The 25,805-nt window shown below is 47.5% G+C and overlaps 1 protein-coding gene across 1 annotated transcript in view; it reads right to left on the minus strand.

Annotated features, from left to right (window-relative positions):
* The window catches only part of SAMHD1 (SAM and HD domain containing deoxynucleoside triphosphate triphosphohydrolase 1), a 697,568-nt gene that overhangs the window by 297,474 nt on the left and 374,289 nt on the right, over positions 1–25,805 (minus strand). Inside the window, exon 9 of the mRNA XM_069652117.1 lies at positions 21,018–21,126. Within this exon, the coding sequence (XP_069508218.1) occupies positions 21,018–21,126 (109 nt within the window). The remainder of the gene's footprint in view (positions 1–21,017; positions 21,127–25,805) is intronic.

A 25,805-nucleotide genomic window follows, 5' to 3' on the forward strand; every position in this document is an offset into this window, starting at 1 on the left:
GAGGGCATAAAGAGGACGAGGGCCTAGAGCAAATGCCCCCCCCCTCCCCAAGGACAGCCAGCTGGCCAATCACCTTTGGGTGCATTCCTGGAAACTAAGCACATGGAGTTTCGGGCACCTTCCTTTCTTCCTGCCCCGCCAGACACGCTGGAGCAAGAGGCGGGCTTCACCAGTGACCCCCCCAAAGACAAAACAAACCAAGGGACCGAACCTGATTTGGCACGCAGAGTAAACCATAAGAAGGACCTTTACAACAAGAAATGGTGAAAAAAGAAGACTGGGGCTATTTTGACGAAATGGGCACCCATGGGTGTAATACTGCAGCTGAGGATTCAGTCTGCGGTAAAAACACACAATAGTAGGAAAAAGTAAACCCCTACAACAGCCATTAATTGTAGAAAGGGTAACATAAAAATGTTACATGATTAAGTAGACAAAGAGGACACCAAGTACCCCCTCCAGCACTATATGTAAGATAGTGTGTGCTGGGTCTTCAAAGTTACAAAAGGCAAGTAAAGTCAATTTCACTTTACTGCTTTTGGAAACAGTAGTTTAACCAAGAAAAGGTATTTAAATCTTTGGGGAATCTAAAGGACTTACCTGTGCCACTGCACTTAAGGTGCTGTGTGTCACAATGTAAAAAGATGATGCCCATGTAGTTTGTCAGACTCCAAAACCAAAATAAACAGTGTTCAAATCAAAGAAAAATACATGAGAGAGTGGGTAAAAGGTGTTGGGGAGAATTCTCATAAATGTGTTAATTCCCTTCACCTTAGAGACCCCCAGCAACTTTGCTGGATCTTGATGACTTGATTTTTTTACCTGGAAAGAGTGAGCCTTTTTTCCCACTTTTTCATGTATTTTGATGTGAGTTTTACTCTTGTATTCTTGGATTATGGGGTTTTAGATAACTCCATAGGCATAATCTGTTCATGTGCGTCACACAGTACCCTCAGTGCTGTGACACAGGGAAGCTTTTTTGGCTGTCCCAAGGTTTAAATACCTTCTATGGAATAAACTACTGTTTCCCAGAGAATGTAAAGTTAAATTGACATTACTAGTCTTTTTAAATTCCTAGACCCAGCACACACCATCTTACAATAGAGTGCTGGAGGGGTTACCCAATATCCCCTATGTCAAGAAACTCATGTAGCAGTCAAATGCTACCCTTTCCTATCGGAATGGCTGGTGGCAGTGGTTTTACAACAAATTACCATGAATTTTCCCGACCACGAACATTGGTAGCTACAATTCGCAGGAGCCATGTTTTTCAAGATGGCGTCTGAGCCCCCTTTGTTTAAACAGGTCCCGGTCTTCTTTTTTCGCCATTTCTTTTTGGAAAGGTCCTTCTAGAGTTTGTCTCTGCGCGCCAAACTAGGTTTGGTCCCTTTGTTTCTATGCCTTTGGCGGGGTTCAGGACCGCATTGGCTGGCTGACTGTCCGGCAAGGACAGTCAACCTGCTGGGTGAGTGGCAGCTAGGCTGGAATGAATGGGAGAAAACTGTTTAAAAGGAGAGTCTCCAGGACTGGAAGGCAGAGTCGACCACTAGAACGAAAGAACCGAAGACGAACTGGAAGAGGACTACTGCTGCAACCACTGAACCGTTGGTTTGCCCGGTGAAGCCCTGCTGCAAATCCAAATTGCCAGAACTCCATTAGACGGAGAAGCTCCTTAAAAAACGGCTTCTTCCTTTGAGTTGGTGGGACCAACCAGCTCAGAAGACACCTGGATACCATTCTCAATGCTGGTTAAGGTTTAGCCAGGGAGGGGTAGGTTGCTGGTGCTGGGCTGGGAGGTCTGGCGCAGAGCGTGGCGAACTGTGGGTGACCCGGGCCCGCTCTCTCAACAGGTCCCGTTAGTGGTGCTATGCGGAGGAGACTCCCAGTTGATAAAAGGGGAACGCAAATACTGGGAACCGGTGGGGCTGGCCACCCTGGGTGACATATGGCAAGAGGGGGAGGCAGTGGGATTCCAGAGCCTGATGGAGGAGACTGGGGTGCATACGGGCCAACATATAACATACACTACACTTCTGAAACGGGTGAGGGAAAGGTGGCCCGAAACAGTACTTTCAGAACAACCTGACGCCACTATAGAAATGATGTACGATGTCTCGGAGGGCGGGCATGAAATATCCCGGATATATGAGCTACTGGGCACAAAGGCGGAAAGGGAGCTGCTCCAGCTGAGGCATGACTGGGAGGAGGAGGTGGGGGAACCCATGACAGATGGCCAATGGGACAGAGCCCAGAGGTACCATAAGAAGGTGTCCCGGAATGCGAGGCTTCAGCAGATCCAGCTATACGTCACCCATACAGCATACTTGACCCCCAGTAGAATATCTAGGTTTGGGGGCTCGACTGCGCAGAAATGTCCCAGGTGTGGAGAGGAGGAGGCTGGGCTGCTGCACATGTTTTGGGTCTGCCTGGAAGTGAGCAGATTCTGGATAGAATTGAAAACGAGACTGGCTAGCAGTGGGGTGGTACTTGACGTTGGATCAGCTTGGGCATGCATGCTTGGGAGTTTCCCCAAGCCCGTAACCTAAAGTATATTAGCAAGCTGAGAGATCTTGCTTACATTTTAGCCAAGCGCAGAATTGCAATGGGCAGGAAGGCAGCCCACCGGCCCAGAGTAGAAATGTGGTGGGCGGACCTTCTGAAGTGGCCGGAGGCAGAATCGGTGGCCTGGTATGAAGCAGCCACCAGAGGAGGGGAGGAGGAGGTAGGTCCCCTGATGGCCTGGAGACAACTGGTGGCTTCAATGGTAAACCCCCACCAAATCAAGGGAGAAGTAGAGGACATAGATGAGACGATGTCAGTGAAACATGAGGAAGCTCAGGAGGAGGGCACTGGCGGAACGGCTCAAGTTGATGGGGGAGAGGGGAGGACAGTAAAGTCTTTAATAATGTAATGCTTTAATAATGATTGTGAATGTCCTAAATGGTTGTATTATTTGGTGTGTTATTTAAGAAAATAAGTGTTAAAAAAAAAAAGAAGGTTTAGCCAGGGAGAGGGAAACCAGTTTGTGTCTTGAAGCAACGGCTATTTGAACCAAAGTGACTCCATTTTGTTTGCTCCGACAACAATCCCGTGCAGTGCAGGAGTCCCCCGACGTCCTCCCTCTTGTCCCCACGACTGAGGCTCAGGAACAGCGAGATCTGCAGGAACCAACGTCTTCAGCTGCATCTTTTTGCTTCACATTAAGGTACTGTGCCACCCGGTTGAGTTTGTGAAACTTTCCCAACTTGCAGGCCTAATCAGCTTGTGACCCAGCATATCATTCTTTTTCGTCTAAACTACTTCTCAGAACTTTTACAAAGACTTCTCCATTTGTTAACAGAACTGATCTGTCCTATCCAAGAACATTAGACTATTGACTTTGGCCTGGCCTATTGAATTGAACTGACCCTCCTGGTAACCTGAAACTTTGCATTGCCTAACAGAAGTGTTTTCTAATCCATTGTACAAACATATCTTTCTATACCCATTGAAAGTAATTGAAGTGCCATTTTTCTCCTTTTTCAGGGGAGTACAAACTGTCCCTACAACTTTGTTACTGTAGTGCAGGGGTGCACAACTAATTTTGACAGAGGGCCGAAAGTACCTTAAATGATGGCTATAGTGGGCCGAAAAGTAAATGTTGGTGGGGCGGTAGGCGGGGCTGGCAGGAGGCTTTTTCAACCCCCATTTTTTATTAAACACATGGAAAAAGAATATGTTTTTGAGGTGTAGCGATTTTTATTTGTATTTCAAACTTACATTTTGTACTACATATTTTCCATTGTTATTTATTTCTATTTAGTTATTGCATATCGTCCATTTAATTAAATATATGACAATGCATTACTTACCGTAAAAGCATTTCTGATGATTTTATCTGCTTAGATTCACATGCTGTGCATAGGTCCGACATCCAGTGGTCACTGCGGAGTATTGCATTTTGTTTTTCGTAGTCGAAAAGGGACGTCGACAAGGCGTGTCTGAAATACTATCCCTATAGTGACGTGTTCCGTTATTTTGAACTGCTATACTTTTCTGTTTGGGTTGCCCAAGAGGAGTATGGCCTTCGTTGAGTCAGGTTTCCACAAAAAGCAAAGGATGTACATCTCCCAACTGTGCCCGTTTTAACTTTATTATTGGGTTCACTCTTGGGGTGCGACACTATGCCCCATGGCCCCCACCCCCAACCAAACACTATTTCCCCATGCCCCCCTAACCCCACCCAACCAAACACTATGACCCATTGCCCCCACCCCCCAACCAAACACTATGCCCCATGGCCCCCACCCCCCCAACCAAACACTATGGTCCATGGCCCGTACCCCCCCACCAACCAAACACTATGCCCCATGGCCCCCACCCCTCAACCAAACACTATGCCCCATGACACCCACCCCTCAACCAAACACATTGCTCCATGACACCCACCCCCAACCAACCACTATGCCCCATGGCCCCCACTCCCCAACCAACCACTGTGCCCCATGGCCCCAACCAACCACTATGCCCCATGGCCCCAACCAACCACTATGCCCCATGGCCCCCATTCCCCAACCAAACACTATGCCGCACAAAAACAAACACTCAGGCAGACCCGACACACCCCACCACCCCCGCATCTTAACATACACAGCACTTCATAAATACAAACACTCAGGCAGAGTTACAAAGACTTTCCTAATGGAGGGCGGCCGATGCTGCTTGCGGGCCGCACTCCATTAGGACAGTCTTTGTTCCTCGCGGGCCGGACAAAACTGCATGGCGGGCCGCAACTGGCCCACAAGTTGTGCACCCGTGCTGTAGTGTATTGGTGTTTCATATTAAGTTGATTTCTACTAGTGAATGTTTTCTAAATGATTGTGTAAATTAATGTATAAGTATTTCTTACCAAGAAACCTGGAGTGTAAGGGTCTACTTGAACCACTGTGATTGTGATACTTGTGTAACCTCAACGACTGCTCACATTCCCTCTTGGGATAAGCCTGGCTGCTTAGCTCGCTACCAAAAAGTGTGTGGTACAGACTTATACCAAAGGTTGGTTTTTGCTTACACCTGTACAAGGCATAAAATAAGCGGTATCGCATAGCAATTTGCTATGCAATTCTGTAGATTTGCTAATCAAATGGATACTTGTGTAGCAAAGTTAGCCATTTAAGTGCCCTCCTCAATGAAAGCACAGCTCGCCCTGCATTCCCATCTTACCCTTTGTGCTCTCTTCACCCTCTTTGCTCTGTTCACTTCAAGTGCTAATGCAGTGAAAGTGCAGCAGTAATCATCTCCTCCACTCGTAAGTGCCAAAGGCTTGTGTGGAAGTGCGAGGCAGGACATTTTTTCTTTTTCAAATAATTGCAATCAAGAAGTAATCAGGATGATACTTTAATTAAGCTTTCTATATCCTGTCTGGCAAAAAGATGTATGTGTCAACTTTATATATTTTTTTTAAAAGATAGTCATGCAATTCCATTCCTAAAAATTAAGCTGTTACATAATGCATAATTACAGTCTTGATACTGTAAAACACCATCATCTCCATGCTTTAAAGTGTCCACTATATTTCATTTTGTTGGGAAAGATGCACCATATTGAGAGTGAACACTTTTGAAAATATACATGATCACAATCAAATGCTTTTGATGACAAACTTTGTTCTGTAACCTGCAGGTTGCATACATCTTGCTACTGGTGCTCAAACCATGAGCGAACCCATACGCCTTGATATTCTATATTATCACCCTGTTGCTTTATACCAGGTACCCTGAAAGTTAGACGACCACAAACTACAAAATTTCACCTAGTTTAACCAGTTCTCTACCTGCTAATCAGTCCACTCTGCTTAGTCTCTTTCTTGCCTCTTACATAATGAATACACAAAGCGAACTAGATCCTTATGCAAATTAGTGCTCAGTAGTTCCATCCAGCCTGTACATCTACAGATCTACTTCAATACCAAACACTGTAGTTAGCCTCCAGAGCTCGCTTTGCTTTATGCTTTTGATTGTATTATTTGATTGCATTATATATTACCACCTGTGGGAGACAACTGGCCAAACTGTTTCCAGGACCTTTTTTATCATATCTATTTGTGTCCATTCATGCAGCTTACCTTTTACATTTTACAGACTCATTCATGGCTCGCAAAGTCTTTTCGCACACTCGCATAGTCGAGTAGATTTTATGAAGGGCAAGTAGCATTTACAATTGAAGTTTGAAACTTTTAACATCTTTGTTTGTACATATGAAATAAAGGTTTCACTGTGCATGGCTGGCCTCTGGGAAGCAGCAGTGTGCCAAACATAACGTGGGTTTGTAGTAAGATGCACCATTTGACAGAAATTGCATTTTACATTTGTTGTCCTCCGTTCCTATGGGTTGAGTGCATTTCTCTTAGACTGAATAGGTAAACTAAGTTACCCGATCTGCAGTTTTAGCTGAAATTCAAAGAATTTGCAAGGCCTGACTACTATCACTAATGTCTTATTTCAGCAGTACGTATAACTGCTGTATTGTTGCTCATGTCATGGGTACAAATAGCATCTTGTGACATTAACAATATCAGTACAAAATTGCTAATCAAATGGGTCTGTTTGCTAATCAAAAAACATTTACTTAGCAAACTCTGCAAATCAATTTTTGAAAACTAATCTATGCCTTGCTGTAGTCCTAATTGTATGTGGTGTTCCCAGAGGGTACTGCCTGCAATTCTGCCTAACAGTTGTCCCCATCAAACAGCATGTCCACCACCTTTGTTTGCACATCTGTGTGGATGTTAGTGGATTTGAGCCAACCTGGCGTCAGAGGGCCACTGCATTGCCCATCTGCCGAAAACCTGAGTCAGCGACGTTCAAGGCCACGGTAATGGCATGGTCATGGGCTACCTTTACTTCATGGAAAAAAGCCAGTGCCTCAGCCTTCTTCTCTTCAGGGAGAAGTCGCGGATGGGCCCCAACTTATACTAAAGCTCTGTACTAGATTTCTCCTACCCTCCTGATCCAGAGGAGCCATGGAAGAGGGTTAGAGCACCTATTCCTAGCCGCAGCTGAAACCACCGAGTCCGGTGATGGTTGAGATTGAGGAACTTGGGGCCGTGTCCGGGACCTAGTATTGTTTTCTCCAAACAATCCCTTTTTGCCGGGGCTGTGTCCAGGTTCCTCATTACCAACAGACCATCCTCCCAAATGTCATTCAGAAAGAGAACTGAAACAAAAGACCTCTTGGAGGACTCCCGTTGCTCAAAAACGTTCCTTTTTCTTTTCCTCAGGGATTCGTCTCCCTTGAGATCATGGAACTGAACAAAACTATCTCTAGCGGAAAATCCCCAGAGGGTACATCGACGTCTGGAGGCTCCACATCCGCTGGAACATAGTCATCAAATTAATCAGTGCCCTATGTATCTTGGGTAGTGATAGTGTTGGCATCAGTGCATGCACAGCCTCTATGACAAGAGGCAGTGCAACAGGTAACTGCATAGGGGGAGCTGGGGTTGGATGAGATGTCATTGGCCAGGCTCTGGAGGGCTTCTCGTCGGAACAGGTATGGGTGCAACTGGTAGAGGCTGCTGGATTTCTGACAACAGTGTGTGGGTAAAGTCATCAAAATGTCCAAAGACATGTCAAATGGTGCTGCAGACGACCCTGCAGGTCCCTGAAGTCAATGGCTATGAGGCAGAGATGGCAGACAAAATGGTTGAGCCCCTTACCTTGTTAGGCAGAAACCTGTGCAGTTCCCTTAGGGACCATTGCAAAAGATTTATGACTACAGGTGGTTGGCAGTAAACCAAATTGGTAGCAGTCTGTACCACCCAGATGTACCTGGTAGCTGTGGCTGAGCAGTCAGACTTCTCTCAAGATGAGTTAGGCAGTATATAGAGTATACACAATAGGTACAGAGATACAGTAGCACAAGCAAACACTGACCAGAGCTTTGGTGTAAAAAGTATAATTATTTATATAGACACACTTGTAAATTACACTAGCACAAAGAGGTAAGTAAAATCAAGACACAGTCACTATTATATATACAACCCTAATTACTTATTAGACAAGTCTTAATGAGAAACACCACTTATTTTCAGAGAGAGGTGAGCGCTTAACATAAGATGGCACTCTAATAAGTTATTAAAAAGGGAGGGAAAAAGGCAGAGTTATGAAAGCACACAAATTTCAATACTTTTCAAAGAACCACAGTGAGGCAGGTTAGGCAAAGTCTACTGGAGAGCAAGCAAGTTCAAATCCCAGGCCCACTCTTAGAGAGAGCAAGCGAAATGTGTCCAGGATCACACAGTGGGGTTATGCCTAAAGAGTCTTTGTAGAAAGTTCACAAACGATTGAGATCAAGTCAGGAAAAGTTAGTTAACAGGTCCCAGGCTAACGCAGGTTAGAAAGTCGAGGATTTACTATCACCCCGAACGATCTGTCGCAAGGGAAGCCAGGTGGGACACAGTACCTGAAAGTGGGAAGAACGCTCCAGCGGGGGCAGTTCCTGGCAGCGGTTGCAAGTCGGTGTTTCGTCCAGAGGAAGGGGAGGTCTCGACGTAGAGGAAAGCTGAAGCCACGGAGTTTCCCGGTTACAAGGTACCACCCTTTTCTTCATGGTAGTGGTAAAGCACGGTATTCCGGTTGCCGGGGTGCGTGGCACGGGCAAGGCTGCCACGAGATGGTCCATGAGGCGAAAAGACGGGCAAACTGGTTATCCCCACCAGTCAAAGGAAGAAGACTCTCCGGACTGGAGATCTCCCCTGTCGTCGGGAAAAGTGGTGAGACGGTTCAAGCAGGGCTCCACCGGTGGTGTCGTCGTTGCAGGTCAGCTCGGCTTCTCCCTTCTCAGATTCTTTAGGTCCTGTGGCGACTTCTGAAGTTCCAGTCCCCAAAGCCCTGCTTTTATGCAGAAAACCCCCATTCATTCAGCCTAGCTGTCACTCAAACATGCTAAGTGGTGGGCCAATCACACAAGAGTGCGACTTCAGTTGCAGAGGCAACTCAGTCCAGGGTGCCTAAACCCACTCCCACACCCCCTGTGGTACCCAGACAGTGTGGCACCACTTTTGGAGCCTTCTGTGGAGAAGCCCGCCAAAAAGTGGAACAAAGGGCTCGACTTGGGTTGGAGTCACAGAAGCGAACACAAACGCCATTTTGGAACCAAGTTTCGGCAAAAAATACCAACCGGTGAATTTATATTAATTTAATAAACCGGCGGTATGTTCGAGGCTATTTTAAAAAGTGGTAGCCTCGAACAATGGGAAAATCCCATAGGAATATATTCGTGGTCGAATATAAAAAGTAGTATCCACTGCCACCAGCCAAAACTCGGTCGGGGGGGACTGGACAGTGCCCCCTCGAACAACAGACCCCGGGGCAATCGAATTGCCCCGACCAGTACGTCCGCAATAGGATGGTTTATACTGGTTCTGTTCACAATTTGAGACTAGTAAAGCCAATGATGACTTTACATGCCCTGGGAGACAGTAGTCAGTCCCAGGGTATGGAGTCTATGTTTGGGGGTCGCTACGACACCCCTGGGTTACGGCACGGAGGGTGCTGTGTAACCCATATACCAAAAACACATGAAGCCCTATGGGGTAAAGGACTCCATAGCCCATAAAACAACATACAAGTCAAAGGAACACCTCAAATCATGTCTAAGAGTGGGAGGAAGAGAGTCTCACTCTTAGCAGGAGAAAAAAATAAACCCCAAAAATCCAGCAAAGCTGCTGGGGGACTCACTAGGTTTGGGAAATTAGCCTTCACAGAGAATTCTCCCTAACATACCTAACCACTACAAAAAATGGGAGAAGGCTCCCACTGGCCATCCTCCTGGTTGGAATAAAAACCATCCAGCAAGTCTTCCTCAGAAAGGCCGGAGGAGTGAGTTTCTGCAATTGAGGGATGAACCCTTGTGAGGCACCAAAGGAGAGAGGCGCAGTCTTGGTGGGCTTGGGGAGAAAATGGAACTGGAGGCATCCCTCACTCCAAATTCAATCCCATAGGAAAGAATGATCTCACGGGGGCCTGTGGGGCAGGTAATGGTGCCTTTGTCGATGGGGCCATTGTCGGAATCGCCGATGGAGGCCTAGATAGCAAGGTCACACTGGGTGTGGTGGTTGGGCAGAATTGCATGCAGTACCCCCTGGGAACACTACATACAAATAGGGCTACAGGTGTAAGCAAAACCAACCTTTGGTAGAAGTCTGTACTACACAGGCTTGTGGTAGCGAACAGAGCAACCAGGCTTCTCTCAAGAGGGAATGTGAGCAGTACAAGAAGTTACACAGAGGTCTTACAATCACAGTGGTTCAAGTAGACACACGCATGGTTTCTTGGTAAAACAGTTAATTTATTACACAATCATTTAGAAAACATTCACTAGAAGGAGGCAACTTAATATTATACACAAACACACTTCAATACTATACCAATTAGTTTCTGAACAAATTAGGCTCCCCTGAAATAGGAGCAAAATGGCATTTCAGTTACTTTCCATGGGAGTAAAAAGGCACAAGTTAGCAGAATAGATCACAAATACTTTCTTAGGCAGTGCAAATAGTTTTAGTTCAGTAGAGAACTCGATTCAGTTTAATAGGCCTAGGCCAAAGTCAATGGACTAGTGTCTTGGATAGGAAAGAGCAGTTCTTGAAGTAAAGGGTTAAGTTTTTGCCAAAGTTCTCAGAAGTAGTTTGTATGAAAAAGAATCATGTTGTGGGTCACAAGCTGATTAGGCCTGCAAGTTGGGAAAGTTCCACACACTTTCACCGTGAGAGAGGTGTTCTCTCAATCGGGTTGGCACAGTACCTTAATATGAATCAAAAGATGCAGCTGAAGACGTTGGTTCCTGGCAGTTCCTGCAGATCTCACCGTTCCTGAGCCTCAGTCATGGGGACAAGAGGGAGGATGTTGGGGGACTCCTGCACTGCACGGGATCGTCGGAAAACGCTGACAAAATAGAACAACTTCGATTCGAGTAGTTGTCATCAAGCACACAAGCTGATGACCTTCCCCCCTGGTTAATCCTAACCAGCTCCGAGAATGGTATCCATGTGGCTTACGAGTCGATTGGTCCCACCAACTTAAAGGAAGAAGTCGTCCTTTAAGGGGCTTCTCTGTCCATTCGGACCTGCAGCAGGGCTTCATCAGGCAAACCAACGTTCCAGGAGTTGCAGCAGTCTTCTCTTCCAGCTCGTCTTCGGTTCTTTCGTTCTAGTGGTCTACTCTGCTTTCCAAGCCAAGAGACTCTGCCTTTTAAACAGTTTTCTCCCATTCATTCCAACCTAGCAGGCACTCACCCAGCAGGGTGGCTGTCCTTGCCAGACAGTCAGCCAGCCAATCACGCCAGAGTACATTTGGGTCTCCTAGGAGACTAAGTACTAGGAGTTTCGGGCACCTCCCTCACTTCCTGCCCACCCTAGACACTCGGGCGCCAGAGGCAGTCTTCACTCCTGAAGCCACCAAAGGTGAAGGAACAAAGGGACCAAACCTGGTTTGGCGCGCAGAGACAAACTCTAGAAGGACCTTTCCAAAAAGAAATGGCGAAAAAAGAAGACCGGGACCTGTTTAAGCAAAGGGTGCTTAGATGCCATTCTGAAAAACATTGCTCCCGTGATTTACCGTTATCGTTGTTCGCGGTCGGGAAAAATTCTGTTAGTTTGTTGTAAAACCACTGCCACCATCCATTTCAAAAGGAAAGGGTAGCATTTGACTGCTACATGAGTTTCTAGACACAGGGGATACTAGGTAAACCCTCCAGCACTCTATAGTAAGATAGGGTGTGCTGGGCATAGCAATTTGAAAAGACTAGTGAAGTCAATTTCACTTTACTTTTCGAAACGGTAGTTTATCCCAGAGAAGGTATTTAAACCTTGGGAAAGCCTGAAAAGGTTTCCATGTGCCACTGCACTGAGGGTGCTCTGAGACACAAATGAAAAGTTGATGCCTATGGAGTTGTTTAGACTCCATAATTCAAAAAGAACCAAACAGAAAACACAAGAGTGGAATACACAGAATTAAAAGTTCAAAGTCCCAAAGTTTAGCCAAAGAGCTGGAGTGCTCTAAGGTGGGAGGAATTGGCACATTTATGAGAATTTTTCCGAACACTAACTATAGGAGTCGGCATGTTCCCCTGGTTCAGGCTTTCTGAATTCCAATTCTGGGGAGGCGTCAACCACACTTGCGGTTTGCAATTTTTCATATAAATCTTGCATTCTGCTATACTCAGATAAAAAACTCTGGTACATTGGGTGTACCGTATTATAACCCAAATGGTGCACCCTCATCCTCAGAATGTTCCTCCTCAAAAATAGAAGTCAGGGACTTGAAAAAAATCCTTTTTTGGGGAGCGTATACATCTTCTCCTGATTTGATGCCACAGGCTTCGATGTAGTCGACGTCTACTAAGAAAACGTTGTGTCGACACCTGAGGAACACTAGGCACTGATGGCGCGGCTGGCAAACGTGGCGCAGCCAGCGTTGAAAATTTTGACGTCAACTTAGAGGACTTAATAGGCGCCGAGGGCCTGGCGGGGCGTGGAAGGCACCACCGGCGTAGAGGGTACCGAAGGCGTTGACGACCCCGATTTATCACTGTGTATCTCGTGATCCTTCTCCCGATGGGTATCAGGTCTTTTACCCAGACTCGAGGGCGCACAGGTTTTTGACTGAGACCTCTCCTTTCCGGCTTCATCCAAAAGCACGGCCGGAGCATGGCTCAGCTTATCAAATATTTTCAACATCTCGACCCTGAAAGCTTCCCATTCAGCTGGTGTTGAATTTTTTGAGGGACATGCAACCCTTTCAACTGAATCATCCAAAGAAGACTATGAAGGCAACTGTCCGTGCCTCCTATTTGACTTCATCTAAGACGAGGAGTGGTGGGAACCACTCCTTGACCTAGAACGGTTGGCCTTCTTCCTCAGAGGAGAGACTTCCATGGACCCATCTGTTGAAGGCCTAGCAGTACAGGAAGTTGACTTTTGGGGGATTTTTCCTACATCGAGTTTCCTCTTACGTTCCCTCAATGCTTTTCCAGTCACCGACTGACACTTGGAACTCTTGGTAGTATCGTGGCTCTCCCCGAGGCCCCACAGGCAGATGCGATGCAGGTCAGTTAGTGAAATTTTTGAGCCACAATCTCTGCATTTATTTTTTATTTGTTTATTTATAATTCAACACACAGGAGCGCATATACATTAACATTGCTTATAGCTTCTCACAACATATAAGACACAATATCCCCTCCTCCCGCCCCTTGTGATCCTCAGCGGGCATTGTTCTCAGGCCTCATTTCAGCCTGGTCCGGCGGCGGCGAAGGATCGTCCGTAGATAGGAGGGCTCTCGCAATCAAGCGTGGCTTAAATGTCAGGGCTGTAGTTCTGATCATAGTCCAGCACCGTTGCCCAAATGTCAGTAAATCGGTGAAGCAGTCCTGCCTTAGCTGCCGTGACCTTTTCGGCTATCAAAATGTCCCAAAGTTTAACCCAGCAGAGGGTCATCAAGGGCCCTTGCGCGGATTTCCAAGTGTGGGCCACCGTGATTTTGGCTGCCAACAAAAATTGAGATAGTAACATTGCTCTCCTCCCTGTTCTCAAGTACGAGTCTGGGAGCGGGATCCCTAGGAGGACTTGCTCGGGCGTTAGAATGGTCACCTGAGTGACATCCTTTATTGTGGCATTGGTTCCAAAACTCCTTTACCCTGGGGCAGGTCCACCACATGTGGAAGTAGGATCCTGGGAGGCCGCAGAGACGCCAGCAGTGAGGGTCCAGGGCCTGTTGGAAGTGATGGAGGCGCATGGGGGGCTAATACCAGCGCAGAAGCAATTTGTGGGCGCATTCCCGGTTAGTGATGCAGCGGGATGCTGTGTGCGTTCTAGTCCAGATGCACACCCATGTGTGATCCTCTATGGCGTGACCAAGGTCCATCTCCCATTGGGATATATAGGAGGGCTTAGCATGAAAGGGGTCTTCTTGCAGAAGTTTATAGAGGGCCGAGATCTTTCCCCGGGCCGGTAGGTCATTCACTGTTAGCTCTAGTGGGGTAAGGGGTTGTGTTGTTGCAGCTTGGGTCTGGGGGTGGGAGCACCAGTGCCCAAGTTAGGCGTAGGTATATCTATCTGTCTCCGCTAGCTGGAATGTCATTTTACAGCATTCGAAAGTTAGGGGGGTGTCCCCTTCAAAGAGCTGCCCCAGCATTTCAAGGCCTCCTGCGACCCAGTTCCTAATCTCTGCATTTTTTAAAGCCAGTCTTCGGAGTCAATGACGAAGACATATTTTCAATGATTTTGAAGATTTTCTTGTAACGTACGTCACAGAAGAGGCGCGCTGAATTTCACTTGAAGCAAGTACTAACGTGGAAAAACGGAACTGAGGCCAACGAGCGCTGCATGAGCAATATATACCCCTCGATGACATCACGATCGAATGCCTCCATCACGGGACATCGGCTCGATGCCATCGACGCACAGCGGCCGCTGTTGAAAATAAAGTTCCGAAGCAGCTGAAGCTGGACATTACATGTCAAAGATGAGGAATACATGGGAGGACACAATCCATTCGAAATGAACATTCTCATTAACAGAAGACTAAAAGACAAGATGGCCAAAGCAAAAATTCTTGTGGCATGGCCATGTTTGACCACTAGCCAGAGTTAGTAGCCCAACGTGGTAAGGCTAAACCGAAATGCACCAAAAAAAAAAAAATGGTAAAAAGTCACTGCTGCCACCAGCTTGTCCATTTAGCACACCTAGAGTAACCAAAAATCCTCTGAGTGTTAGTCTAGGGCAGAACAAAAAGTGTACCCCATTGTACTGCATTGTACAAGGGAATAGTTTCTTACCTGTAACTCCATTTCTCCAGCATTGGTATCTTTCATGGATTCACATGCTTTGAATATTCCCCGTCGTCAGGCTGGGAATCCCCGGTACATTATATAGACCCTTTCCCGTAGGAAAACTTTTTCGACGCTTATGCGTCCTATCCACCTCGTTTTGTATCATGCGTGCCCGTGCCGTCAGGACGTCATGATATAAATACAGGCCCCGCCCCCGCGCTCCCTCAGATTTCGGCCCCCAAAGTAGTGGGGGAACCGGTTTGCATGATCAGGGGAGGCAGGTGGGCGCATGTGAATCCATGAAAGATACCAATGCTGGAGAAATGGAGTTACAGGTAAGAAACTATTCCCTTCTCCAGCATTGGATCTTTCATGGATTCACATGCTTTGAATAGATTACATAGCAGTACTACCCCCAAGAGGAGGTGTGCATGCAAACCCCTATACATTCTTCGCAAAAGGCCGTTCCCTAAGATTATGTATACATCAGTAATAGTTTACATAGGGAAAAAACGGACCACATACAGTCATAAATTCCACAGGATGCCACCCCGCAGCCGGGGCTTACCTTACTGGAATAGGTGTCGAAGCACCGCCTGTCCCATCCGGGTGTCTTCGGCATGTTGCTGCGACAGGCAGTAATGGCGGGTAAAGGTGTGTGTAGTCGCCCAGGTAGCCGCCATGCAGATGTCCCCTAGAGGGACTCCGGCCCACAGTGCCGTCGACGATGCCGCTGCTCTGGTTGAATGAGCTCTTGGCCGTCGTAGAAGAGGCTTCCCTGCCTTGGAATGGCAGTACGAGATGGTAGATGACACCCATCTTGAAAGTCCTTGCTTTGAAATGGCTTTTCCTCTAGCACCCAACCCATAGGCCACAAACAGCTGTCTCGTTTCTCTGAACGGTTGCGTACGATGAAGATAAAACTTGAGAGCCCTTTTTACATCCAATGTGTGTAGCATGCGCTCCGCTCCCGAGCATGGCTCCGGAAAAAACGTAGGCAACACGATAGAAGAGTGTTTATGAAACACCGAAGGAGCTTTTGGTATGAACTGTGGGTTAGTGGCTAGGACTACCTTGGTCTTGAAAAATCGTAAGTATGGTGGGTCCACCATTAGAGCCTGAACTTCTGAGATACGTCGGGCTGAAGTGATGGCCACCAGGAAGGCCAATTTCCACGACAGAAACTTCAGAGACGATGATGACATTGGCTCAAACGGAGGTTTCATAAGAGACGTTAAGATCAGATTGAGGCTCCACTCCGGTGGAAATTTCTTCTCTGGAGGGAAACTCCGAAAGAGGCCTTTAAGGAAGTGCTTAATCAGGCGGTCGCTGAACAATGGTGCCGAGTGCCGTCGACGAGTAAACCTGGAAATGGCTGCTAGGTGTACTTTTATTGACGACACCGACAGGCCCATTTGAGCTAATAACAGCAAGTATGGAAGGAGCTGTTCCGGCCTAATCGATTGCGGGGCCAAACCTGGTTGATCCTCACACCATTGACAGAACCTTTTCCATTTGTACGCGTATGAGGCGTTTGTGGAAGGTGCTCTTGCCGCTTGCAGGATACGTCGACAGTCCTCCGGAATCGTTAGCCGACCAAATTCGGCGAAGTCAGGAGCCAGGCCGTCAACTTGAGGCTGTCCGGGTCGTGATGCCAAACGACACCCTCCTGTCGAGACAGAAGGTCGGGGGTCTTCTGGAATCTCATCGGTTCCGCCGCCGCTAAGTGTAGTAGGTCTGAAAACCACACTTGTCTGGCCCAGTATGGGGCCACCAGAATTACCCGACATGGGTACCTGAGGATCCATTGCAACGTCCTCCTGACAAGGGGAAAAGGAGGAAATGCGTACAGGAATTTGTTCGTCCATGGGAATGAGAACGCATCCCCCAGTGAGCCCTGCTGAGGCCATCTGCTTGCGTACTGATGGCATTTCTTGTTGTTCTTCGTTGCAAACAGGTCTATGGAAGGGTGTCCCCATTCCTTGAATACTTGTTGAAGTTGTTGGTCGTTCAGCACCCATTCGTGAACTTCGTTCATTTCTCTGCTGAGGGCATCGGCTTCCACGTTTTTCACTCCTGGTAGGTGAAATGCTAAGATTTGTATGTTGTGTTGAAGGGCCCAATGCCAGATTTTCTGTGCCTCTGTCGATAGGGACCTGGAACGTGTCCCTCCTTGTTTCCTCAAGTAGAACATCGTAGTGGTGTTGTCCGTCATGACACGCACCACCGAGTCCCTCAGTTGCGGAAGAAAAGACTTCAGAGCCCATCGCACTGCTCTCAGTTCTAGCAGGTTGATATGCAGGGAGGACTCCTGCAAAGACCACTGGCCTTGTACCTGTAACATATCCAGATGAGCTCCCCATCCGCTCAGCGATGCATCCGTCACCACCGTCTTTTGGAACTCTGGTTCCAGTAGAGGCATCCCTCTCGTTAGGTGAGTAGACACTTTCCACCAGCCGAGTGCTTGAACTAGTTGTTCGTCGACGACCAGTCTGTCGGACCAGCGACCTCTGCTCTGTGCCCAACGGTCCGCTAGAAATTCCTGGCAAGGCCTCATAAACAGACGGCAGTTGTTTATTAACGGAATGCAGGACGACATGGTCCCTAGCAGGGACATGTACTTGCGCACAGAGACTCTGGTACCGCCGCTCCATTCCGACGCCTTGTTTTGAAGTTTCTGAATTCTTTCGCTGGATGGTTTCACCAGGCTTGTGTGCGTATGAAACTCCGCTCCTAGAAAGACCAAGGTCCTCGAAGGCTCTACTGAGGACTTGTTGAAGTTTATTGCGAAGCCCAGTTCCTGTAAGATGGACATTGTGGCTCGTAGACTGTCTCGTGTTTGTTCCTTGGATGACCCTCTGATTAGCCAGTCGTCTAGATATGGATAGACATGATGACCATCCTTCCTTAAATGGGCCGCTATAGGGGCCAAGCACTTGGTGAACGTCCTGGGGGAGGACTTGAGCCCGAACGGGAGGACCTTGAACTGAAAATGCTTTCTCCCGACGACGAATCTTAAATATCTCCTGTGTCGTGGGCGTATTGGGATGTGAAAATAAGCATCCTGAAGGTCTAGTGAAGAGAGATAGTCCATGGGTTGCACCGATCTGATAACCTCTTGGAGTTTTAGCATTTTGAATTTTTGGCTCTTTAGCCACTTGTTGAGTACCCTCAGGTCGAGAATGGGCCTCCATTTGCCGTTTGGCTTTTTGACAACAAAGAACCTGGAATAAACTCCTTGGCCTTCCTGTGCCACAGGAACTCTCTCTACCGCCCCTTTTCGCAACATAAGCTCCGCCTCTTGTCGTAGGATTTGGAGGTGGGGCTGTGTCGAGAATAAAGGAGGAAGACGCGGAGGCTTGTCTTTGAATTGCAGCGCATGACCCATGCGAATCGTGTCTAGGACCCATCGATCTTTGGTGATGCATTTCCATCGGTCGAAGTGATGAGAGACTCGACCCCCCAGGACGTTCCGAAGGCCGTCATTGGTTGCTGGTTTGCTTGTTCTTCGTTGACGACGGACCTGAGCCTCGCCGCCTGGAGGCTTGATAGTCCCTGCTTCCACGTGCCGACTGGGACGCTCGTCTGAACCCTTGTGAAGAGTACGAGGGCCTGTTAAATCCACGGTCCCTCGAGGCTCCAAAGCGGGAGTTTCCAGAAGCACCTCTGAAAGGGCGAAAAGAGCGAAAATTTCTACCCGTTTGAAGGGCGCCGAGGGACCTAGCAGTATCCGTGTCTTCTTTCATCCCTTTCAGCGCTTCATCAACCTTTTCGCCAAACAGGTGCTCCCCTTCGCATGGCATGTCCAGGACTTTGTACTGTACTTCAGGACGGAAAGTAGTACATTTGAGCCACGCTTGTCGACGAAGCACTACTCCATGGTTGATTTGTTTGAAACCAGACTCTGCTAGGTCCACTGCGATATTAATAGCGTGGTTCGAGGCCTCCTCGCCGTCCCGCACCAGTAACATAGCTGCTTTTCGGTGTTCGTCTGGCAGGTGTTCTAGGATAGGGGCTAATTTGTGCCACATTTCCCTATCATATCGTGACACGATCGCTAAGGAATTGGCTGCTCTTACTGTCGTCGCTCCGACCGAGAGCACCTTCTTTCCAAATGCGTCCTGCCTCCTAGCCTCGCTTTCCGGTGGCGTTGAACATTTTTGCTGGACCCTGGCCTTCCTAGCTGCTGCCGCCGACACCACCGAGTCAGACAAAGGCTGTGATGTTAGACATTTTGGAGTGGACTCCGGAGCTTTAAACTTTTTCTCGATCCGTCCCTTTATGGCTGGTTCCGAGAACGGATGGCGCATCGTTTTGAGACCTTCTTGCCACACGTGGTCAAGGATTGGGATGGCAAATACCGATTTTCTCCTTTGACCCATATGGTCAAAAAGGAAACAGTCTTTCCTCTGCTCCTCAGGAATCAAGCCGAATTCGGAACACGCTTTCCCCATCATTGCATGGAAGGCTCCCACATCATCAGGGGGAGATGGCTGTGTCTGGCTCCTCGTAGACTCCAATTCTACATCCGAATTCCATGTCGGGTCCCTCGACGGTGACAGGGAGATGTCTGACCCAGAGTCATCATGTATAGAGTCGGACTCCGACAACTCACCCTCCTCCTGAGCTCGAGGACGATCTTTTACCGCCTGGGGAGCCGATGGGTGATTCGTCGACGAGCGAGCCGTACAAGTTTGCTCGTCGACGGAAGGTACAGACAGAAGTGACGATGACGTCCCAGGTTGAGGGAACTGGGTATCCAGCCGCTGTAGTAGCTTCTGAAGAGTATTAAGCACATCCAGAGACAAAACTGTCTGGGGGTTCAGCAACGTGGATGATATAGGTACCATACCCCCGCTCGCACTCGTCGCCGTCGTCGTCGACGTGGAAGGCCGTAAGCCTAAATCCAATGGCTGCAGAACCATGTCACCTTCCCCTTCCGCCGAGCAGGCCGTGTCTGGCTGCAGTAAGACCTCAGGGGGGATCGGGTCATAGACCTCAGGCAGCCAAGCCATAGACTGAGTTTCCGTCGACGAAGGAATCCCAACCGCTGCTGCTTGAACGGTAATAGGCATCGTCAATGACACCGAGGTCGACGAGGAAGTCGTCGTCGTCGAGCCTTTAGACTTCGTTGTCGATTTTGATGCCGACTTCCCGGCTGAAGCTTCTCGACTCACGGAAGACCTGGGACGGTCCCCTGAGGAGGATTTAGACAGCGCCAGCCTCTCCGTCTTAGATGATGAGGAGGAGGAGGGCTTTTTATGAGATGAGGAGGATCCAGCATGTTTCCCCTTATGCTTGTCCTCAGGGCGAATTTCTGCTGGCCGCACCTTCTTCGATGGAGGCTCCGACTTGCTCCTGGAGGCCGTGGAGCCAACTTCCGAAGCCGGGTAGGCACCCGCTCCGTCATTAAGCCAGTCGACCAGCCTTCTTTTACGGTCCTTAAGGGTTTTTTGGGAGAAACCCTGGCATATCTCACATGTATCCGCCGTGTGGTGCGGGTGGAGACAGTAGATACAGTCCATGTGGCCGTCTCCTTCATAAACCTTTTTGAGGCCACAGGTTGCACATGGGCGAAATAACGCCTTTCCAGACATAATTCTCCAGATTTGAACTTCGCTTACGCGAAACAGACAAAAAAACAATCTAGTTATCACTAGTAGTAACACGAAGATCCCACTGCTTTGAAAGACGGTTGAAATCTGAGGGAGCGCGGGGGCGGGGCCTGTATTTATATCATGACGTCCTGACGGCACGGGCACGCATGATACAAAACGAGGTGGATAGGACGCATAAGCGTCGAAAAAGTTTTCCTACGGGAAAGGGTCTATATAATGTACCGGGGATTCCCAGCCTGACGACGGGGAATATTCAAAGCATGTGAATCCATGAAAGATCCAATGCTGGAGAATGATAAAAACTACCACAAGTGGTGAAAAGTTACTAAAAGTGGTAACAAAGTAACTAGACTGAGAGAAACAATGTTTCCCAGTCCTGACAGCCTGAAGGACATGTCAGTTTGCCCATAACAGATGAGCAAAAGCCAGTGTAGTGAAGTGTAAGGCTTTACTGCGCTGTAAAAAGAACAGGTCAGATACAAAAATACAAGCAAAACGTTTGGGGTTCCATAGAAATGTAAGGAAAGGTGCAGTACATAGGTATCTTTCCTAACAGTCATACAATGTGTGGTCTCAAACTAGTCATACCTTGTCTCTTGTGCAGATATGCTTCTTGTTTCCTACATCACAAACACGAGCAAACTTCAAAAAGCGTTTGTAATCAAAGTTGTTCTGGATTCCTAGGTGGTGACAGTCTCTAATAAAAGAAAAATGTAAAATGTGACTTTCAAGGTTAAGTATTGGTAAAACAAACAAGCAAACATGCAGATGTGTGCTCCCAACTAAAAGTAATATCCTATCAAGGGGGGTTCTCAAGAAATTGGAAGTTGTAAATAGCTATACAAGACTGTGTGCCCTTTCAAAGAAAATATTTCCATCTAAACTCGACTGTTCTTTTTTGTTCAAAGTTGTTTTTTTACACCCCCGTTAACTCCCATCTCCCACCATCTACACTGAACTACATTAATGCCTGTTCCCTCGGTTTACTCAGGGAAGCTTCCTTTTTGATGAGGTATTGAATTTATTTGGTCCGGAAACTTTTGCATGGTTTCGTTAACATGTGTGCAGGAAGACACAAACCTGCAGCAGACCAGTATCTTAAAGTTGAATTGTCCAGGCTTCAATATTTCCAAGCTATTATGACATTAGTGGTAGTTAGGAAAGGCAATCGTGCACATGTAAACGAAAAGTAACCTATGTGCCAGAGGCCCCCAAACTTGGTTTGTGTGTTCCAAACCAACTGTTAAAAGGTTTGGTTTTTCTGAAAGCCTCTGGGTTAGGTTCCAAGAATGGGGGTTCTGAGGGAGTGGTGTTTTCTACCAAATTAATCCAAATCTCACTGGTACAACACGACAGAACATGCTGACTTCACTCTTGGAGGATCGGAAACTAATATACATTATAGATCTCACACACCAATACTACATAAAGGTTTGTCCAGCCAATGTGCATTGTAAAAATATATGCCCTTACTATAAAAGGTTTATGCATTAAAGAAAGCTCTGCAAGAAGTAAACACTAGCAATGAATACTAAACACACTGTGGTCAAATGTGTTAGGGAGAATATTCATTTTGTGTGCCAATTCCCCTCAACCTGAGTGACACCCAGCAATTTGCTGGACTTGTGGGATTTTTTTGCTTTACTCTACAAGTGAGTAGGACTTTTTCCCCACTCAGTCATTCTTTTGCTCCAAGATGGGAATCTTAAGTTTCTGCTACTATATTCTTTTTACTTTAATGCAGTCATGCTCTCTGTTAGGGAGAATTCTCAGAAATGTGCTAATTCCCTCCACCTTAGAGACCCCTAGCAACTTTTCTGGATTTTGAGGACTTGATTTTTCTAACCTGGAGAGAGACCCTTTTTCCCACTCATGTATTTTAATATGATTTTGAACTCTGTTTATTTTGGTTGTGGAATCTGTCAAACTCCATAGGCATCATCTTTTACATTGTGTCACACGGCACCTTCAGTGCAGTGGCACATGGAGATCTTTTAGATTTCCAAAAGGTTTAAATACCTTCTCTTGAATAAACTACTGTTTCCAAGAGCAGTAAAGTGAAATTGACTTTACTTACCTTTGTACATTTCTAGACCCAGCACACACTATCTTACAATAGGGTGCTGGAGGGGTTACCTAGTATCCCCTTTAGCTAGTTTCTCATGTAACATTTTTATGTTACCATTTCTATAATTAATGGCTGGTGGCAGTGGTTTGGTCCATTTATTCGTTTTGTCTTTGGCAGGGTTCAGCCTCTGGCTCCAGCGTGTCTGGCAATGCTTGCAGTGAGGGAGGTGCCCGGAACTCCCTGTGCTTAATCACCTTGGTTACAGGAATGCACCCAAAGGTGATTGGCTGGCTAGCTGGCCTTGGAGGTCAACCACCTTGCTGTGTGAGTGACAGCTAGGCTGCAAATGAATGGGACAAACCTGCATAAAAGGCAAGGTCTTTTGCTTGGAAGGCAGAGTCGACCACTGGACGAAGGAATCCAAAGAACTTGGAAGAGGCGCTTGCTGCAACTCCTGGACCGTTGGTTTGCTCTGAAGCCCTGCTGCTGTGCTGACGCTCCCAAATTTGCCTCAACCAGAGAAGCCCTGCAAAGGACGACGACTTCTCCCCTTGGGTTGGTGGGACCAATCAATCCCAAGACAAACTCATCTGGACATCCTCTCGGAGCTGGCTGTACTTGCATTGCTGCTGCAGAAACAGATTGCCAAGGAGAGGAACACCAGATCTAGTTTATCGGACCCGACCTCCAGGAAGATCCTCCGGACTCCCTCGAAGCAGGACTAACCAAGCCTGAGCCACCTCAGTTTGCTGAACCCCAGGAACCCGAGGAAAGCTAACAAGGTATCCGAGAATCGCCAGGGTGCTATTCGCGAGAAGCTGAAACCGCAAAGTGCCGCTGATCTGAAGTTTGCCCATGCTGCCGCCGACCTTCGAATCCCCACAACAGGATCTGCCATACTACAACAGGAACAGAAGCCAGCTGGAACCAATTTCTTCAGAGCTAAGGTACTGTAAACTAAGGGGTACTTACCTCTTGTGTAGCATTGCTAGCTCTCAGTTGAGGCTTGTCTTGGTTACCCTTGCAGAATTGCTTGCAGGTTTGCCCATCACAAGCCTCCTAGCTTGTGGCCCAAAAGTGATTTATTTTTCCACAAAAAGTCTATAATATTGTGCATGACTTTTTACTTACCTGCAAGCAGACCTTCAGCTCACCTAGACTTTGCCCAATTAACATTGGCTGTCCTGGCTGCCTGATACTCTTATATCCTAAGACTTTGTGCTTTGATCTGTCCCTCCAAAAAGTCACACATTCTTTACTTGTGTAGCTGGGAAAGGGTAAATCTATATTGCATTGGGGTGTTTAAAAGTGCTTACCTGTTTGATAAACGTGTTAACCATTGTTTTCTCCCTTAATCTTTTCCTTTTTGACAACAAGCTCAATATTGCTCTAAATGTACCAGTGATATATCAATGTCCAAAGTGTCCAAGTTATTTAATTCACCTCAGGGTGTAGGAAGTGTGTGTGCCATCCCAAATGGGTATCTGCTGATTTATTGAAACAGTGTGTATTTGTTGAAGTATATTTATGTGCTATATAATTGCTCCCTTCTAAGACATGCATTACTTACTGTAAAAGCATTTCTGATGATTTTATCTGCTTAGATTCACATGCTGTGCATATAGTCCGACATCCAGTGGTAACCGCAGAGTATTGCATCTTGTCTTTCGAGAATCGAAACGGAAGGTCGGATTGGGCGTGCCTGTAACACTATCCCTTACGTGACGTGTAGTGTACCCAAAATCCCTCACGTGTCGAGGTCCCTCAGATGGTCTTTTTCCACCCAGTTTACTGGTCGCCTTATGCGGAGCTCTTCAAGAGACATTTTGATATTTTTATATTTACCGACCTCTGCCGAAGCCTGCTACTACGCATCTTCGACGGCAGTTGATCCGGTCGGCGGTGCAGACCACGTGGCCGGGCCGTCTGGCCGGCCTAAACAGTAGAGAGAGTGGGGTCGATGTGGACATTTCCTTTTTAAGAATGCCTTTCCCTTTCCTCTCTTTTTTCCATTGGTCTTGTCGTCACTGTGTTATTCCTGCGCTATGAACAGGATTCAATTTAGATTTTGCCCTTCACGCAAGGCAAAATTCCTGTGGAAAGACAAACACCTTAAGTGTAATAGGTGTCTTCCCCCTCAAACACCACGAGGCGTCCTGTGCGGCTTGTAAGCTCCTCGGTCCCAAGACTCTAAAGGAGCGCAGTCTTAAGCGGTGGGAGGCCTACGGAATGTCGCAGGCCGAGAGTAGTCCCCCCCCCCCCCCGCCGAGTGTGGTGAAGGGCTTAGTGACGACCAGGGCTCCAATTCGGAGGCCATTGACCTCACAGCGGAGCGCCCTCGCTCCACGTCACCCGTCCCCAGCCCCAATAGGCATGACGGGAGTCCTGCTATGGGGACTGCACATCCCAGCGACAAGGACGCACATTCTTCCCACACTAAACACACAACCCCTGGTCTGTCTTCGACAAAACAGTCTAAGCGTTCCATAGCGCCAACGAGCACACCGGATAGTTCGAAAGTGCCTGCCGATCCTCATAATCAGCAGCCCTCCCCGCAACCGCAGGTGCGGCATGCGTCCGGGCAGTCAAAATCAATGGGCGCTAGCACCAATGTTCATGCGACTGTCGAGATGCATCAGAAGAAGGCGGCAGCATCGCACAAAATCCCTGGTTATGCCGAAAACAACTGCACAACCAACGACCCAGTCCAAACATTTTCCTGTGACACCAAGTATTACCGAAACCATCGCTAAGATCGTTTCGGTGGCAAAACAATGAGAACTGTCGAAGGACTCGTCGAAACCTAAAGAAAAGCAAAAGGACGTGTCCAGAGACACGCCACAACCACTGGAACCTCAAAGACTTTCCAAGAGCCCCGTGTCTTTCTTTGACGATAAAGGAAAAATCTCGGCGTTCTAGAAAAGGAGATCAGCTAGAAGAGCCTTTTCCACCCCCAGACTCCCATGGTTCCTCATTGCGGAACAGGGAGAAGTTTTAGGGATAGGTTAGAGAGATTTGTGGAGTTCTCAGAGAAGTTCACACCCAAAAGGCCTTGAGAGGAGAGCCCTTTTACTCCTGTAGCAACATTTCAAAAGACCTTTGATTCCCCTCAGGAGGAATTGACTTATGACCTCACTGAAGAGGAGATCCTTCTAGACCTGGGGTGTGTTAGGCAGAATCCTGTGCTGTTCCCTTGGGGAACACTGCAAGAAGATGAAGACTACGGGAGTAAGCAGTAAACCCAATTGGTAGCAGTCTGCACCAACCAGATTTACCTGGTAGCAGTGACTGAGCAGTCAGACTTCTCT

Source organism: Ambystoma mexicanum, chromosome 3p (assembly GCF_040938575.1).
Source record: "Ambystoma mexicanum isolate Mex_15411 chromosome 3p, UKY_AmexF1_1, whole genome shotgun sequence".
Taxonomy (NCBI): domain Eukaryota; kingdom Metazoa; phylum Chordata; class Amphibia; order Caudata; family Ambystomatidae; genus Ambystoma; species Ambystoma mexicanum.